This window comes from Corvus kubaryi, unplaced genomic scaffold, assembly GCF_017639235.1.
Source record: "Corvus kubaryi isolate FWS band 111438036 unplaced genomic scaffold, C.kubaryi_AGA036_p1.0 37354, whole genome shotgun sequence".
NCBI lineage: Eukaryota > Metazoa > Chordata > Aves > Passeriformes > Corvidae > Corvus > Corvus kubaryi.
The window spans coordinates 2,773,723-2,790,737 of NW_024581116.1; the positions used below are offsets into that span (position 1 = coordinate 2,773,723).

Genomic DNA, 17,015 nt, shown 5'->3' on the forward strand with positions numbered 1-17,015 from the left:
GTTTACTTCAAATTCCTCTTTTTAGTAATTACAGCTTTCTTTTTTAACAACTATTAATAACCTTCTTACATATAAAGAAGTACAATCATTTCCTTTTTAAATAACAGTTTTCAGTGAGGACTTGTGCTCTGAGAATGAGAACTTCACTGTGAAATAAAAAAAAGTATGTCTTCAGACTGTTGAAAGAGATTCTCTTTGCTTATCACAGCCTATATGAAGAAAGGTGATTTTCCATGTTTTATTAACAATGCAAAATTATTTACTTTTTGGATGAAGAGCTACAACTTGAAAATATTATTGACTACAGGAAGCAAATCGAGAGTCACTGTTCCTTAATGCATGCAGCAAACCAGGCTGTGTGAGATTTTCTTGAAGGCTATTTCCTTTTTAAAATACATATAAGGCAGTGAAAAGTACAACTGTGGCTGAATGAGCTGGTTTGTATTACAAACTGGAAAAAAAAAAAAAGCACATGCAAGCCAGCATTTCACACACAGAAGTGCCCTGGGGAATCGAAATCATTATATTGACCTGTACTTTTTCCCTCCCATGGTGGGTGTGACGGTGTATTCACGTCTATGTTTCTTTTTTTTTTTTTCCTATATCACCCAGACCCACGGAATTAGTCAGCTCCTCTGAAGGCAAACACCCATTATCAAGCTCTCACAGCCACCTGCTCTCCAGCAATGCCTCCAGACACCAACATGAGGTTCAAGTTCTCGATCCTGGCACTTCTTCTTGAAGTGATCATCATTGTTTTGTTTGGGATATTTGTGGATTATGACACAGCTCCTCTTCATGAACATTTATATCCATGTAAGTATTTCTGTTTAAGATTTATAGTAGCTGGAATTTCTTTAAACTGATCCTAAGTAAGATTTCTGAATCACTTATGAGACCTACCTATTGATAAATTTGGAAAAGAAAATTGTGTTTTGGGGCAAACAAATTTTTCTGAGGTATGAAAGCAGCGGACTTCAAAGACAAATCCAAGCTGAGGACATATAAAATTCTGCAAGTACCTCACGGCTGAAAAGTTTACTGTTCTGTGAGAGAAGAGCCTGGGAAATAGTTCTAGTGTTTGCACAGCAAGTTAAAACTTGGAGAACTATGTATTGCTTTGAAAGATTCCAGCATTTTCCAGAGACAGATAGGGGTGTTTCTTGCCAGACCTTCTATCCTGATTACTGTATTAAATAATTAAAATTAATAGAATGTTTCGTTACTAGCATCCAGGTTTTGAAAGGCTGTCCTATGAGAACACGGAAATTGGGCTACATATGCATCACTGTTATAAAATGTTTGTAGAAGCTGGACTCCAGAAAGCGCCATAGTTTTTTTGACGAGGTGGATAACCTCCTGCTATCTTCCAAAGCAGTGTCTCTGTTAAGCAGTAATGGTTTAGCCTGAAAATGTTTCTGTTGAATTGTTGCTCTGAAATACTTGTTGAAGGTTGGAAAAAGCTTTTGGCCTGAGAAGTAGTTACTCACTTCTCTCACCCCCTCTTCCTCATGCAAAGAATAGACTATTGTGAATAAATAGAAAACCAAGTTTGCAGAGATGCAAACTGTGTTTTCCTGGCAGTACTGAAGGTTTGTTTTTCGTTTTCTTGGCTCTGAGGCCTCAAAGACTTGTAGCCGTGACTGCAGTGCGCTTATGAGGATGACAGGATACAGAATTCCCTGCCTGTAGGTAGCACCTGTGTAATTTTGAATGTATCCCTCTTTTTCTGTCATTCTAACTGTCCTTTCAGTGGCTGTTACAGGAGAATGTGATCTCAGGGTCGAGTAGTCTTGTGTATTCTCACAGAGAGCATTGTCTGGGTCAGAGAACAGCAAAGGCAGGGCATTGTTCAGCTCCAGATGGAAGCCAGCTGATTAACCTCAGGGGCTAATTACTCACATTTAGGTTAGCTTCACTGAGGTGTGGCAGTATCCCTGAGATATGGTAACTTAGGCTGTGCCAGAGCCCACTCTCTTTGTGACACAGCTTAGCCATGTCAATGATGTTCATAGAGCCGAAGGAAAGTTTGGGTTGGAAGGGACCTTAAAGGTCACCTCTTTCCAAACCCCTGCCTTGGGCAGGAATGCCTTCCAATAGACCAGGATGCTCCAAGCCATGTCCAAACTGGCCTTAAAAACTTTCAGGGGTGGGGCAGCCACAGCTTCTCTGGGCAGCCTCAGCAGATTACCAGAACCTCAGCCCTCTCACAGCAAAGAATTTATTCTTAATATTCAATCTAAATCTCTCATTTTTTAAATTTAAAACTGCTCCCTCTTGTCCTATCATTATCTGCCCATTCAATAAGTCACTCTTCCACTTTTTTATAAGCCCCCTTTAAGTGCTAGAAGGCGCTTTAAGGTCTCCCCAGGCTGAACAAATGCAGCTCTCTTAGCTGGTATCATATTAAACCATCCCAATTGTATTGAACTATCCAAGTTCCTAAATTAGGTCCCCTTATCTAGACAGTGTATTGGGAATTACTCTTGGTTCACTATCACCCAGGATGTGATAGTTTGGTCTAGACAAAAGCTGTGCAAAAAAACCCACACTAATAACTTGGCAGCACAGAAAATTGTACTAACACTACAATATAGATCTTTAAATGTAACTTACCCAGTTAGAGATCACCTATGCTTATTTCTTCACTATTATCAGTGTCTAAAAAGTGTTGGAGGAGTTTCCTGTTGTCTCCCATGCCTCCTGCACAGGCAGTGTATGACTCTGTTATTCCTGCACACTTGTCCCTCAACTGCCCACACTATTGACCTCTGAGCAACCTTCTAGAATGCTTTGGGCTCATGCAAACTAGCCCCTTGACCTCCTCCTAGGCAGGGCTCCAGGCATAGCATGGATAAGGGACTGCTCTTAAGGTGGGAACAGTGTTTTAAGAGAGAAGAACTTGTACTTCTTTAGGCCAGGCTGCTCAGATTACCAGTAGAGACATGAATTAAGTCAACACCGATATCATGCTGAACTTTTAGATGCTGATCTGACAGAGGTCATTCCCAATAAAGAATGGGAATAAAAGCAGATTTTCACAATACCTGTATTTTCCCTTTTAGGACCCCTTACTCTCAAATTTACCTGTACGAAGTGCAACAAAAGCACAGTTTGCCTAAGGACTTGGCAGAAATTTAATGCTGTGGTTGTATAGGTGTATTAGTAAATATCTTGAGCCAGGACTCCCCGAGTCCCCAAAATTATGGGTTCAAACTGCTTCCCACGCTATGCTTTAGGATGTTAACCCATCTCTACCTCAGAGATTTAGTTGTTTCATCTAAGAGCTAATTTATATTCTCAGGACTGCAGTGCAGGGCCTGATTTTGTATGCCTTAGACACCTCAGCACCATGACTGCAAGCTGCTTCAGTGGTTTTGAACAGAAGAGAAATTAAAATAATAGTGGAGGATCAGCATAGCTTTGCACTCAGGTAAGGAAGGCTAAGCTGACATCATTCCCAAAGCATAGCTTTGCATTACATCTCTTTCTGGTGATGCCAGTACAGGCACGGCAAATTGGATGGACAATTTCAGGTGTGTTGTGCCACTGTAATGGGAGAACAAGGGGGTGTGATGGTTCCTAGAGCACTACAAGAGGATTTCTTTAGTATTGCCATCCTGTGTGCATTGTCCTGTGAGCATCCACGACTCATGGCTTAGGAAAACTTATGCATCCCTCTCAGGGTTCTGTGGTCTACAACTTTAGACCATGCAAAATCAGTCTTAGTGTGTGCCACAAGCATCTTTGTGTCAGACTAACCACCTTGCAGTGGGCCAGCCTTGCAGAATTCTGGGCAGTGGCTTTGTTCAGGATCCACTGGCACGTTTTTCCCAGTCCTTCTTTTCCTGTCTCACAGAATAGAAATGCTATGCTTTGTCAAAAACAGCTGGTTATTGAACCAGTTCCGTTCAAATCATGCTGTTTTCTTCCTCATTTAGAGCCATTCCAGACCTAGTCTTCTTTAAAGTAATGCATGAGAGGTAGTTGGAGGTCAAGGTACAGGCTAAACTAGAAGGAATTTGTCCTCAACACCCACGAATTAACATAGTTTTAACCAGGACATTTAATCATTTGTGTAAATAAGTCCAGAGAGCTTTAAAAAGTCCAGCCTGAAGAGGAAGCAAAAAGGTTGGAGATGTTTGTGAACCACCTGCATTTCTGTAGAATCGTAGAACGGTCTGGGTTGGAAGGGACCTTAAAGTTTTTCATCTCATTCCAAGCCAACCAACGATGCTGTTTCTTAAATGCAAAGTAAAGGCTTTTACTGCATATTTCAGTGCTAGGTCAGGGCTGGAAGATGACACTGCAAGTATAAAACAGTTTATTAGGAATCCCCAGTAACTTCTTAGACTTCTGGGCCCTCTTTTGGCTAAGCCTGGTAATGCAAAACTGAGGAATGCTTCAAGTAATGGGAACTGTAACTTCAAGTCAAATATTATACTAACCAGCTCAAGTTTTTCCAACTTATTGGCATGAAATATTTTTTTAATGGTGTCATTGTACTGGAGGTTCTTAATAACAGTAGAATTGGACAAAAAGTTGCAACTACAGGACTGAAACCTGTCTGGTTTAGAGTCAATTAAATCACATAAGGCTTAAAAGTAAAAAATATATTTTAAAATATCAAGTATCCATGTTATGGTGACAGATTCAGTTTGGATTAAAAGAATTAAAAAGAAAATTAAAAGTAATAACTTAAAAAAGTAGAAAAAGAACTCGCCATATTTTAACAAAATTCATATTTCGAAAAACAATCAAATATTTGAATGAAGACTAATTGTATGCTGATTATTTATATTAATTTTTTAGTTTAAACTTTGTCTTAAAATTAATTTTTCTTTTATCCATGTACAAAGATCAATGTCTTGTACAGTAATTTTTAGGGATGACAAGCATTCCTTTGCACTGGGACACCTAACACTCACCCAAACAAATCCCATGTACAATTTCTGAGTTAGCCAGAACACACTGGCTCCAACCACCTTTATTGAAAAGGAAACATAACTTTTCTGTAAGGATGTGAAGCTGTGGGCATGTTCCAGGCAGCTTCACAAAGAGAGTTCAGTGCCAGACACATTAAATTTATGAGTATAGAGATCCAGTGGTTTTCCATAATGATATAGGCATCAATATAATCAATAATTAGTGTGGCATTTTCCAGACACTCAAGTCTTCAACTGGTAGACTGGTCATGAAGTGGGAAGAATGGATCACATCCATGACTGGAGTTTGGAACTCTTTTCTATTCACTCCTCCTTTGTCCCTGGCTTTTTACCCTTCACAGTCTCTCTTCATAGTCACTACATAGATGTGTTTTCCCTTCAGACTTTCAGGATGTCCATGTGATGATATTTGTTGGATTTGGTTTCCTGATGACCTTTCTGAAGAAATATGGATTCAGTAGTGTTGGTTTCAACATGCTCATTGCTGCCTTTGGTCTCCAGTGGGGAATTTTGATGCAAGGATTTTGGCACATGAATGAAGGGAAGATTATTGTTGACATCAAAAGGTATATGTGAATTTACAAAACTTGATATTTCTATGCCTAAAGATATCAGGAGAAGCCATAAGCCACAACATCTATGGGGTCAGACTTTACCTAAGTTTTATTAAGCCTTATTGTCCACCTCTCCACATCCTTCTGCCCTTCACCTCTGAAGGGGCCACTCCTGGTGCACTGGGCCAAGGCAACCAAAGCTTGTGATGAAATGTGAGGTGCTATATTATGTGTGGGAGGTGTGGGTCCTGTAGAGAGATTGCTTTGAATCTCTGAAGCTGTGGAAGCTGGAAGATTTCCAGCAGTAGCACAGCACGTCCTGCATCCAGCAGGCACGGAAGGATCTCTTTCTGTGACACATGGGAGCACAGATGAAAGGCTGGAGAAGCATGTCTATCCACTCATGAGGTTTTCTTTTACTTCTTGAGGAATGATTTTCATGAGCGTCATACTCCAGCAGGGTCTGAACACCGATCACAGAATAAGAGACCTCATGGGAAATGTCTCTAAGCACATTTAATGCCCCTCCTATTCACCCGTCCTGCCTCTACCAAGGTCTCAGAATGTTTTCCACATCTGCAGTTCTGTTTTCCAAGACAACTTGTAGGCAATTTTGAAAGGAACAGCATCCAAACATTACTGAGGGGAAAGCAGGAGCAATATAAGTAGCTCCCTAATGGTTACAGGCAGGCATGTGTAGAGGGACCCACAGGTTAGTGCCTCTCTGTGCTCCACGTTTTTGATGAATTTGAGGTTTTATTTACCTTTGCTATTCCCCAAAATATACTAACACTGCTCCTGCCTGACAGCTCACGCAAAGATGATGCACAGAGACAGAAACTTGTGCACGGCTTCCAGGATTACATAAAGCATCTGACCAAAGAGCTCGCTGTCATCTTTGAAGCCTAGGTGGCAGTCAGGGAGGGAAACTGAGGGGCTGGAGCATGTCCAGAGAAGGACAAAGGAGATGGGGAAGGGTCTGGGGCACAAGTCTGATGAGGAGCAGCTGAGGGAGCTGGAGGGGCTCAGCCTGGAGAAAGGGGGGGTCAAGGGGGACCTTCTGGCTCTGTACAACTCCCTGACAGGAGCGTGCAGCCAGATAGGGGTTGGGCTCTGCTCCCAAAAAGCAAGCAACAGGACAAGAAGAAATGGCCTGAAGGGACAAGAAGAAATCACACCAGGGGAGGTTTAGATTGGATATTAGGAAAAATGTCTTCACAGAAAGAGTGGTCAAGCATTGGAACAGGCTGCCCAGAGAAGCTGTGGAGTCACCATCCCTGGAAGTGATTAAAAAAACATGCAGATATGGCACTGGGGGTCATGGTTTAGTGGTGGATTTGGCAGTGCTGGGTGAACAGTTGGATTCAATGGTCTTAGAGATCTTTTCCAACCTAAGTGATTCTGTGATTCCATGACATCCCTGCATGTCCCACCATACTTCTCATCTGCCTTTTCACTATAATTTCAACCAGTTAAACACATGGATGGTATAAGTGGGAGGAAACCTTCTACACTTACTCTTCAGTAGCCGGTAAGATCCCTACAAGATCTGTCTGGAAAGCTTTGATTTAATTTTTATCCACAAAGAGGAGATTGATAATTTTGTATCTGAAGAGTTAAAGCTCTATTATTTTAATGATATCATTTTAATGGCACATTGGATATTACAGCTTTCAAACTAATTTTGGTTTTGTTCATGTGTTTTGTTTTGGTTTTTTTCTTTTTCTTAACTTCAGCATGATAAATGCAGACTTCAGTACAGCAACTGCTTTGATTTCATTTGGAGCACTCCTGGGGAAAACAAGTCCCGTTCAGATGCTGATCCTGACACTTCTGGAGATCACCATCTTTGCATGCAATGAACATCTAGTTACTGAAGTATTAGAGGTACAACTATTTAGCAATCACTGTTTTCTCTTTATAACAAATGCTTTCACTTTGTAATACTTCCAGTTTGCATATGCTAAGCTCTAGGTTCTACCATAGAAAATAAACCATTAAATCCTCCAGACTTCTTGTTCATCAGACCCCTGTCTTTCTGCTGTATAAAATCTGTGGCATGATTTTGGGTCCCTATTGCAGGCCACAGATGTTGGAGCTTCGATGACTATCCATGCTTTTGGAGCTTATTTTGGTCTGGCTGCAGCTTTCATCTTGTACCGTCCTGGTCTGACAAGAAAACATGAAAATGATGAATCCACCTATCATTCAGACATGTTTTCCATGATTGGTAAGTGAAGTAATATCGAGTGCTGATCAGCTGTTCATCCCTCTTCCATCTCTATTTTTTACTGATTACCTATTATTATGCTACATCCATTTTCCTAAGTACACTTCTGCAGGCAAATTCCTTTTAGTCTGATGCATGCACCATGTTTTCAGTGGCATACATATTTTTACAGTTTTTCCGTGGTTCAAAGAAAAGAAGCATCAAATTAAAGATGTGTTTTCTTTGTGCATTAGTGCTGACTTTCTTTCTGTTAAATCTTCTGCCTTTCTGCAAATTTCCAAAGGAATTTGCCATAATTAAAAGGATTGAGCTGTGCCTGTCATGGTAATGAATGTTGGAAACTATATATCTACCTGTCCATGAGAACTGTTCATAGACCAATTCACCAGCTAAAACTTTCAGTTTTATTGATAGATGATAAAGGATTTGCATGTGAACTGTGTTGCCTATGCCTCCTATTCGGGCTGGGGTTTCAGAGTGGTGGTGGGCTCTGTCAGTCAGTCAGGCATGACAAGGGGTCATTAAAGCCTTCTAGCAAAATTTGACAGAGACCATGTGTCAAAATCCCAGCTGCCACTGTCAAAAACTTCTGCATATTCTATTATTTCTTCCAGAATTTTGGCTATTCCCTGTTTCTTATTAATCATTGCCCTCATTTCTTGTAGCTCACTCTGTTGTGTTGGCACTTGTAACTAAACAGCTTTTGCTTTGTTTTGACTTCTATTCATCCAGGTACCCTGTTCCTTTGGCTTTTTTGGCCCAGTTTCAACTCTGCCATTGCAACTGGCGTGAAAGCCCGGACAACAGCCATTATCAACACTTACTACTCCTTGGCTGCCTGTACCATCGTAACATTTGCCCTCTCCAGCTTGGTGGATAAAAGAGGCAAATTCAGTATGGTAAGAATCACATCTTAACCCCTGTTAAATTGAGCCAACCCTCTGTAATAAGGATGACTAGGCAGATTCCCAGTGTCCATCTATCCGTCCAGGCTATCTGGAGCCTTTGCTCATACTAGAGCTATTACACTTGTAAAAGCTATAGAGTCTGATGAGATGTGGCTGAGGGAGCTGGGGGGACTCAGTCTGGAGAAAAGGAGGCTCCGGAAGGATCTTCTCACTCTCTAAAACTCCCTGAGTGAGGAGGATGGAACCAGTGGGGGTTGTTCCCTTCTTCAAATAACAAGTGGCAGGATGAGAGAAAACAGCCTCAAGTTGCATCAGGGCAGGTTTAGACTGGATATTAGGAGAAATTTCTTCACAGAAAGGGTTGGAAAGCAGTGTAGTAGACTGTCCAGGGAACATGGTGGTGATGCTGGTTTGATGGTTGGACTTACTAATCTTAAAGGTCTCTTCCAGCCTTAGTGATTCTGTGATGATTCTCTCTTGTCCACAGAACCTGCTGGACCATAGCAACATTAGTCCAGTGTTCAGGCGGACTTTTGGATCTTATTCCAAAGGTGGACCCACGTGAGCTTCCTTATTACAAGAGCCAAAATAGGTCTCTCAAGGCAATGACTTGTTCCCTGGCAATCTCACAGTGCAGCTGCACAGCAGGCAAAACCAAACCAGCTTGGGGCTGCCAGGCTGACAACCTTCCACCTCCTTGCCCTCAAATCCAGCCCTGTTTTCACCCACTTCTTTCCAGCTGCTGCAGTCATTTGTCTGAGCCCAGCATGTGCAAGAGAGCCTTCAGATGCACTCAGCCCTAAAACAAACATCTGTTCCTCATGTGTCACCTCCTCCTCCATGTCCCCTTTGTAGGTTCTCGTTCAAAATGCCACCCTGGCAGGAGGAGTAGCAGTGGGTACCTGTGCTGACCTGGAAATCCACCCTTTTTCTGCCATGTTCATTGGGGTCATTGCTGGAATTGTATCTGTCCTTGGATTCCAGTTCCTGACTGTAAGTATTGGGGACCCAGCTCTGCTCCCATTTCTTGTTTCTCTCTGGCTTTCCTGGAGCTCCCTTGGTTTGCTACAAAGGGAGGATAGATACAGTAAACTCCAGGTAATGGTGACTTTTAATAATCATTTGATTCTTGTACTTCTGCGCTTTCTCAATCTAGAGGTCATGAAAGACTATAAACTCACTATAAACTTCCTATTTCCCCTCATTGTAGCCTGTGTTGGCATCCAAGCTGAAAATTCAGGACACTTGTGGAGTTCATAATTTACATGGTTTACCTGGAATTCTGGGAGGTATTGCTGGCATCATAGTAACTGCGGCAAAAAGGGAAATTAGGTGAGTTATATAGAGAAGAGAGAGAGAAGTTTTTTTTATTTTTGGAATGTCTATCCTAATTTCCTACCTTCTTTGGATCTAATTATGATCTTTTTTCAGAAATGCATCTTTGATTTGATGTCAGGCATTGTTTTCTCATTTAATTTGGATTCTTCTGGATCTCCTGCCTTTAACACACTGTTTAAATGACAAGCTTCTTACAGATTAAAAGCTCAACTAAAAATAAATAAATTAAAACATCATAAAGAAGCAGTACACTGGACCATTCAAACATAGAAAAATCTTTATTACGACTCTACAATTACACTGCTGGTAATTGTAAGAATTCCAAAAAAAAAAGCAAAGTGGTTTTTTTCCACTATCTCATAAAACTCCAAAAAGATGAAATGCTGGTCTTTTTGACAACAGGGAGTATTCTCTAATGGCTTGCGGGACGTTAATAACCTTCTCAAAGAACTTCTTTTCATCTGTAGCCTAAAACAAAGCTAAATTAAAGTCATGAGTTCTGCCTTGTACGTAGCAATGGCAGGATTTGTTGGACTCGATGATCTAGGAGATCTTTTCCAACCTTAAAGACTCTAGGATATTTTCCTATGAGTCACCTTGTCCAGCATGCAGCAAGTACTACGTCATAAGACTGATCATCAGTCTCAAAGTGTAACAGTTTTTTGATAGGCAATGTTTTGGTTTTCTACCCTTTTCAGGAATGGTCACTTGCTTACTCCTAGCATGCAGGCTGCTGCCCTGGGCAGTACACTTGGAATTGCACTGGTGGGAGGAGCACTGACAGGTCAGTATGATGCATATAGTGACTAAAAACACCTGTGAATTTAGAGGTTTCTCCATGAAGAACTTAAATGTATCAACAATTTCATGTGAATAATACAAAATTGAAATAATGGGTGATGGCATGATGGCAGAAACTCAAATATGGAAAAGTAGTTTTCCAATGTTTTTGTCTTCAAATGAAGTTCAGGTTCATCAGGAAGAATTTCTTCATTGAAAGGGTTGTCAGGCGCTGGAAGAGGCTTCCCAGGGAGGTGGTGGAGTCCCCATCCCTGGAGGTGTCCAAGGAACGACTGGATGTGGCACTCAGTGCTCTGGTCAGGTTGACAAGATGGTGCTTGGTCTAGGATTGGACTTAATGATCTTGGAGGTCTTTTCCAACCTACATGTTTCCATGATTCTGTGATTCTAGATATTTTACTGAACGCATGCTCCAAAGATGCTGAGTTTTATATTTATAGGAATAATAAGGCGTTGTTCTGGATGAAATTCTTCTCTAGATTCCGACACTTAAAATTCTGAACAGAAAATAGCTTGAGATCAAGACATACTCGATGAGGTGTCACATGTTTCCATGTGTTTGTGAATACTTACAAACAAACAAACAAAAAAATCAGGCTGAAATAGAAAATTTTGGTCTGAAGTCTGGTCAATTAAAAACAAGCTCTTATTTATGCTCTTATTTATGTTTATATGAAGAAATCTGCATCACCTCTCAGAATGAATGACCTAAGGCCCCAGAATGGTTGGGCATTTCTGTAGATGAGGAAATGAATTAGAAAACTTAGCTGGCTGCCCAGGGAACATCTGAGGGACATTTATTTGGTCATTTTCTTCATTTTTTTGACCTCTGATGCTGGTTTTCCTGCAGGTGCTATTCTAAAGCTGCCCTTCTTGGGACAAGTATCTGACCAGAACTGCTTTGATGACTCTGTTTATTGGGAGGTAAGACACAACCTCAGTTCATTTTCGTTATGTTGGAGAATGTACAGACACTGCAGCCCCACTCTCCTGGCCTTTGTGGTTTGCACACATGAGTCAGAAAATCTGCCTCTTCAAAATTCAAAAATGCTGCTCTACCTCAGGCTGTGAATTTATCAAGGCCACCTCCAGGATCTTTTTTGGACTTCTTAGGTAATCATGCCTTTTTCATTGGACTCACCTTGAACAAAAAGCAGAAAGAGAGACAACAAATTGGTATCACAGTAGAGGCCTTTGTCTCTCTCTTACATGCTCACTGTATCAGGTATCCTCTTCCTTATCAGAGACTGATGACATATTCCTAATTTAGGCAACCTGAATTTTATCCTTTATGCCAGAACAAACCCAAAAAACAAGGCAAGAAGCCTATATGATATACACTCCTTGTAAATAAAATGTGAAGTCAAAAGGAAATTTTATTAGTTTATTTAATGAATTAAACTCCTTCTTCTATGAATAAAATCCTGAGCTCATCCCTCAGTATCCAGAATTGATGGTCCATGTCAGGCTGTGTCCATGATAATAAACAGATATATAATATATATGCAAATAGAATTACATTCTCAGCACATTTTAGTCTACTTTTATGGCAAAAGCAAGTCTACATCTCCTTAACTGAACTCTTCTTTGTTTTTCATGGCAGGTTCCAGAGGAGGAGACAGCACCCGAAATTCACTCCAGCCACCATGACGAGCAGAGCAGACTTGAAGTTGCCATGTAGAAAAATAGTTAATCTGCAATATTTCCTAATGATGCTCTTTCATGTTTCTAATGCTAAGAAACAATGAAAAAACACCCAAGTATTGTCCCAACCACACCAGGTTTTTAAGATAGGGCTATAGATAGCTATATTTTTGTAAGAGAAAACAAGCTTGATTTTAAACTGCTTAGTCATTATGCCAAGCTCAGGTGAATAAATTAGGTCCTTCTAATATATTTGTTCATCAGAAAAAGACACCCCAAACTGCTCTTTGAAATTATATATATTTTATCTTTTGTTGTCACTGACAACAATATAGTTGTTGTAATAAACTTTGGATTTCAAGGTTATTACAGGATAATATACTTCATTGCAAGATTTCTGAGTTACATCCTTCAGCTGTATAGGGGTAATCAAGAAGAAATGAATTGATATTTCTTATTTGGACTTGAACAAACTTTTCACCAGAGCATCCCAGATTAACTTTTTTAGAAAGCGTGTTGTCTTGTTCTCTGACAGAGGAGAAAATGTGCTGGATTTTGAAGTCTGATTATAACAGGAAGCAAAATGCTGAAATAATTCTCATGGAAAAACACAGAATACAGTGACTGATAAGGCAATATGAGAGGCAATATGAGTATCAAGACTCATTGTTAACATGTTTATTGAAAGGGAGAAGAAAGTGAAATTGTAAAAAAACTTCATTATTGCTATAGATCTATTTATTTATTCTCATAGATTCAGTTAGTTTCAAGGACACAATAAGGGAACTGAGTAGGAGCTATGAAAACCAGGTGATTGCATAATAGGTCTTATTCTATTCAACAGTAATAAGTGGATTGCAGCAGTGTTAATGTCAATAAATAGAACCTGAACTAAAACCAACTCCAGAAAAACACGGATTGTTTGGAACTGATTGGAAAGAAACTACATTCAACCTACAAAAGACTCGGCAGAGAACTTCCATGGGGTGAGTCACTGACTCTGAAGTCACTGTCTCCTAGAAGAAATGAAAGCAGAAGGAAGAAAATTGTAGCTAAAGTAAATTAACTCTACCTAAGAAGTGATGTCAGTGGCTGCTCCGTTCAGAGACAAAAATTGAAATAGCTGAAGGAACTCCATGAGGTGCCTTCATGCATGGGATATTCCACTGAGAGACAATGGATGGAAAGTGGAAATCAAACGGAACATGGAGCCTCAATCCATCATTCACAGAAAAGCTACTGCTGATGTCAGACCAAAGTGGGTGAACTTTCAAGATTTTTTCTATTTTAGGATCTTATTTCAAGCCTTACTTATCAGACTTAAGGGGGAAACTCCTCTCATATAAAATAGCACATATTTTCAGTTCTGCTGCAGTATTTTTCCTTGAAAATCTTTAGAAAGATACTAGGCAGGGATGTCCCATATGTTATACCCACTGTATACTGCTACATATGTCAGACTTCTATCCATGAATAAAAATACATTTGTTGTATCACACTTTAGTTCAGATAAGCTCTTTTGCAGATGTGCAATGACTGACTCTCTTCTACCTTGTTGGCTGTAAGACGTCCTTTATCCTCTCAAAGCTTTCACACATTCATTTTTGTAAAAACTGAGGAGACATTTAACAATGTAAATATCACATTTGTAAAGATTTTAGAAGTATTTTGTGCATGATTTACAAAGTGTTGAAGTACTTGAAAAAGATTCCATCTGTGGACAGCCTGTAAAAATCTTATCCTCAATACATGAATTTCACCCCTCAAATTCCTACTTGGAGATTCAGGCAGTCTTTCATTCACCTTGAATGGGTGAGGTAATTTCACTAGTTTTGCATGCTGACCACAGAGGAATACTTGAGTGAGGAAGTACAACTCACTGTCAGTAAATCTTTCAGAATTGTAGAATCCTTAAGGTTGGAAAATACTCCCAAAATCATCAAGTCCGACCTTGGATGGATTATCATCATGGCCAGTAAACCACATTGAGAAGTGCTGTGTCTACTCACTTCTTGAACACTTCCAGGGATGGTGACTCCCCTGCTTCCCTGGGGGAATTATTCCAATGTTTAACCACTCTTCCAGTGAAGAATTTTTTCCTAACATCCAACCTGAACCTTCCCTGGTGAATGATAACTTCAATAATTACATTTAGAGTTGTTTTTTTTTTTAATCAAAAAGGGAAAAAATGAACTATACAGTTTTTTTCTCCAGTTCTGCTTATAATCTTTCCATAGTAAGTCATACCCTCATCCTCCAAGTACCCATTATTGGCTTCTTTTTTAGCAGATTCCTCCCCCAGAGAAATCAGTCCCTTAGGTTCACTCAAAATACAGAGTAGGGAGATGAATACTTTTGTTTAATCAGAGCTTTACATGTTACTTTCTTTTCCATGTGACTGTGCCCTTGAAGTGTACGATTTGTTTTTCCAAAAGTATTTTACCCTAATTGCTCACCTCCACATTGCAAATGCCAGTGGCATTTGGTTCGCTGGCTTAGGGTATTGTCTCTGGTTGGTTATCTCCCAATTAATCAAAGTTTTGAATACCTTGAATCAGCAGAGCTTCACTAGTAATTAGTTACCATTTCTGTGTAATATATGACTGGACACTTAAAAGACTTAAGCTTAAAATATTTTACTAAGTCTTTTGTTCCATGAGGAAGCCTTACGCTGGCGGGAAAGGAAAGAAAGGAGTTAAGCAAGACACAGAGGGGAGGATGAGCTTAGAGGATGGGACTGAAAAGTAAACAAAAGTTAAAGTACAACTATTCTAAATTTGAGGTTCAAGGTCATCAGCATTTCTTTTCTGTCTCATAAAAAACTGGCAATGTTTTATCCCTTCCAATAATTGCTCAACACTGTTTCTGTCTTACCTTTGTTCTCACTTTGACTTGTTTCTACATTAAAAAAGCTTAAATAAGGTATTGTGGTTTGTTGGGGTTTATTTAAATGGATAAAAACTTTAATGATATCTTCTTTAACTAACCAAAGGTCAAGCTTACTGTCAGCCCTTTTCAGAACACCAGCGGGTGACCATAGCTTTGAAGGCTGTCTTACAGTTCTTCAGTCCTACCTCTGTCAGAGCAGTATCTTTGTATTTCATTACTGAAAAGAAAATTTATTTGAAAGCCATTGGCTCAATATTTGCTTACAAAATTCCTTTTAACATTTGTGTTCAAATCTGCTACTGAATAAATGCATAAATTGAATGACCAAATGACCAACTGGATTTGTTTGACATTTCTTGGGGATGTCTTCTTTCTCTCCTACTGGGATCAACCTTTTCAAAAAGTATGTTAGCAAACTATGTCTCCTCTTGCCAATGGAGAGCTCTTCCTGTTCATCTCAAGCCTGCTGCAAAATGTTCACCTTTCAGCCTCCTCTCAGTTCCTTGCTATTAGTTAAATTCCAGATATATGTGGAAAACTCGACATTTTCAGTGCCTTTTTACCCACTCTGGGAAGGTGAAGTAGAATCAGGCCAACTGGAACATAGTTGGACACTGGCCCTGGACTTTTCCCAGGACACTTTCCAGGTAGGTGAAATGTCCTGGTCCCTCCTTCAGAGCCCCTGGGGACAGCAGCAGGCTCACAGTGAGCCAATCCAAGAGCAGCTTGGAGCCCCCCCTCCCAGGCTCCCAGCCATGTGCCAGGGCTCTTTTTCTCTAGATCTCTGCACCCCCATTCCCTGGGGAATTCCCCCATTCCCTCCTCTCCTCTGCCTCTGGTCACATCTCTGCAGGGATCCTGACACTTTTGGGAGAGAAGGACAAGGGGCTCAGCCTTGAGGCATTTCACACAACCTTCAGGTTCTGGCCTCAAGGCCACATGCAATTTAGTGTTCTAGATTTCTACTAGAAAACTCTTCCAAACACTGTTCTGTGGGCTGTGACTCAACTTTTCTGTTCAGCCTTCCCCTTGGCTTCTTCTTTCAATACCTCCTTCTCTGCTGTTCACTCTCTGAGACACCTGAGTCAGGCTTTACCTCAGCCCCCTATCCTCAGCCAACAGAGGACATCTTTTCCCAGTGCTGTGTCCAGTTCCGGCATGCCCAGTACCAAAGAGATATGGACAGACTGGAGAGATATGGACAGACTGGAGCAAAGGGCCACAGAGATTCTGGAGGGACTGAACATCTCTTATATGAGGAAACACAGAGAGGTGGGAGTTTAGCCTAGAGGAGAGAAGGCTCAGGGGGATCTTACCAGTATAAACACCTGGGGGAAGGATCAAATAAGCCACAGCCAGACTCTTCTCAGTGTGGGCCAAGTGCCAGGACCAGAGGCCATGGACACACACTGAAACACAGGAGGTTCTCTCTGAACATCAGGAAAGACCTCTACTGTGAGAGTGACTAAGCACTGGGACAGGTTGCCCAGGAGTGTGTGGAGTCTTCCTCCTTAGGATCATATAATTATTTAGGTCCTTGGAGATACTCAAAACCTGTCTGGGCACAGTCTAGGGCAACTGCCTCTTGGTGGCCCAGCTTGAGCAGAAGGCTGGACCAGATGAATTCCAGAGACCCCTCCAAACTCAATCATTCCGTGATTCTGTGACTTGAAATTCCCAATGAATTCAATGGAATCAAAGCTAT

General features: G+C 40.6%; 1 protein-coding gene across 1 annotated transcript; it reads left to right on the forward strand.

Annotated features, from left to right (window-relative positions):
• Positions 1-604: 604 nt before the first annotated feature.
• Positions 605-15,639, forward strand: RHAG (Rh associated glycoprotein). Its single transcript, XM_042032789.1, has 10 exons — positions 605-816; positions 5,329-5,512; positions 7,237-7,387; positions 7,583-7,730; positions 8,463-8,629; positions 9,494-9,631; positions 9,849-9,970; positions 10,675-10,760; positions 11,628-11,701; positions 12,381-15,639. Exons 1-10 carry the CDS (start codon positions 687-689, stop codon positions 12,456-12,458), a joined length of 1,278 nt encoding a protein of 425 aa, XP_041888723.1. The 5' UTR covers positions 605-686; the 3' UTR covers positions 12,459-15,639.
• Positions 15,640-17,015: the final 1,376 nt, after the last annotated feature.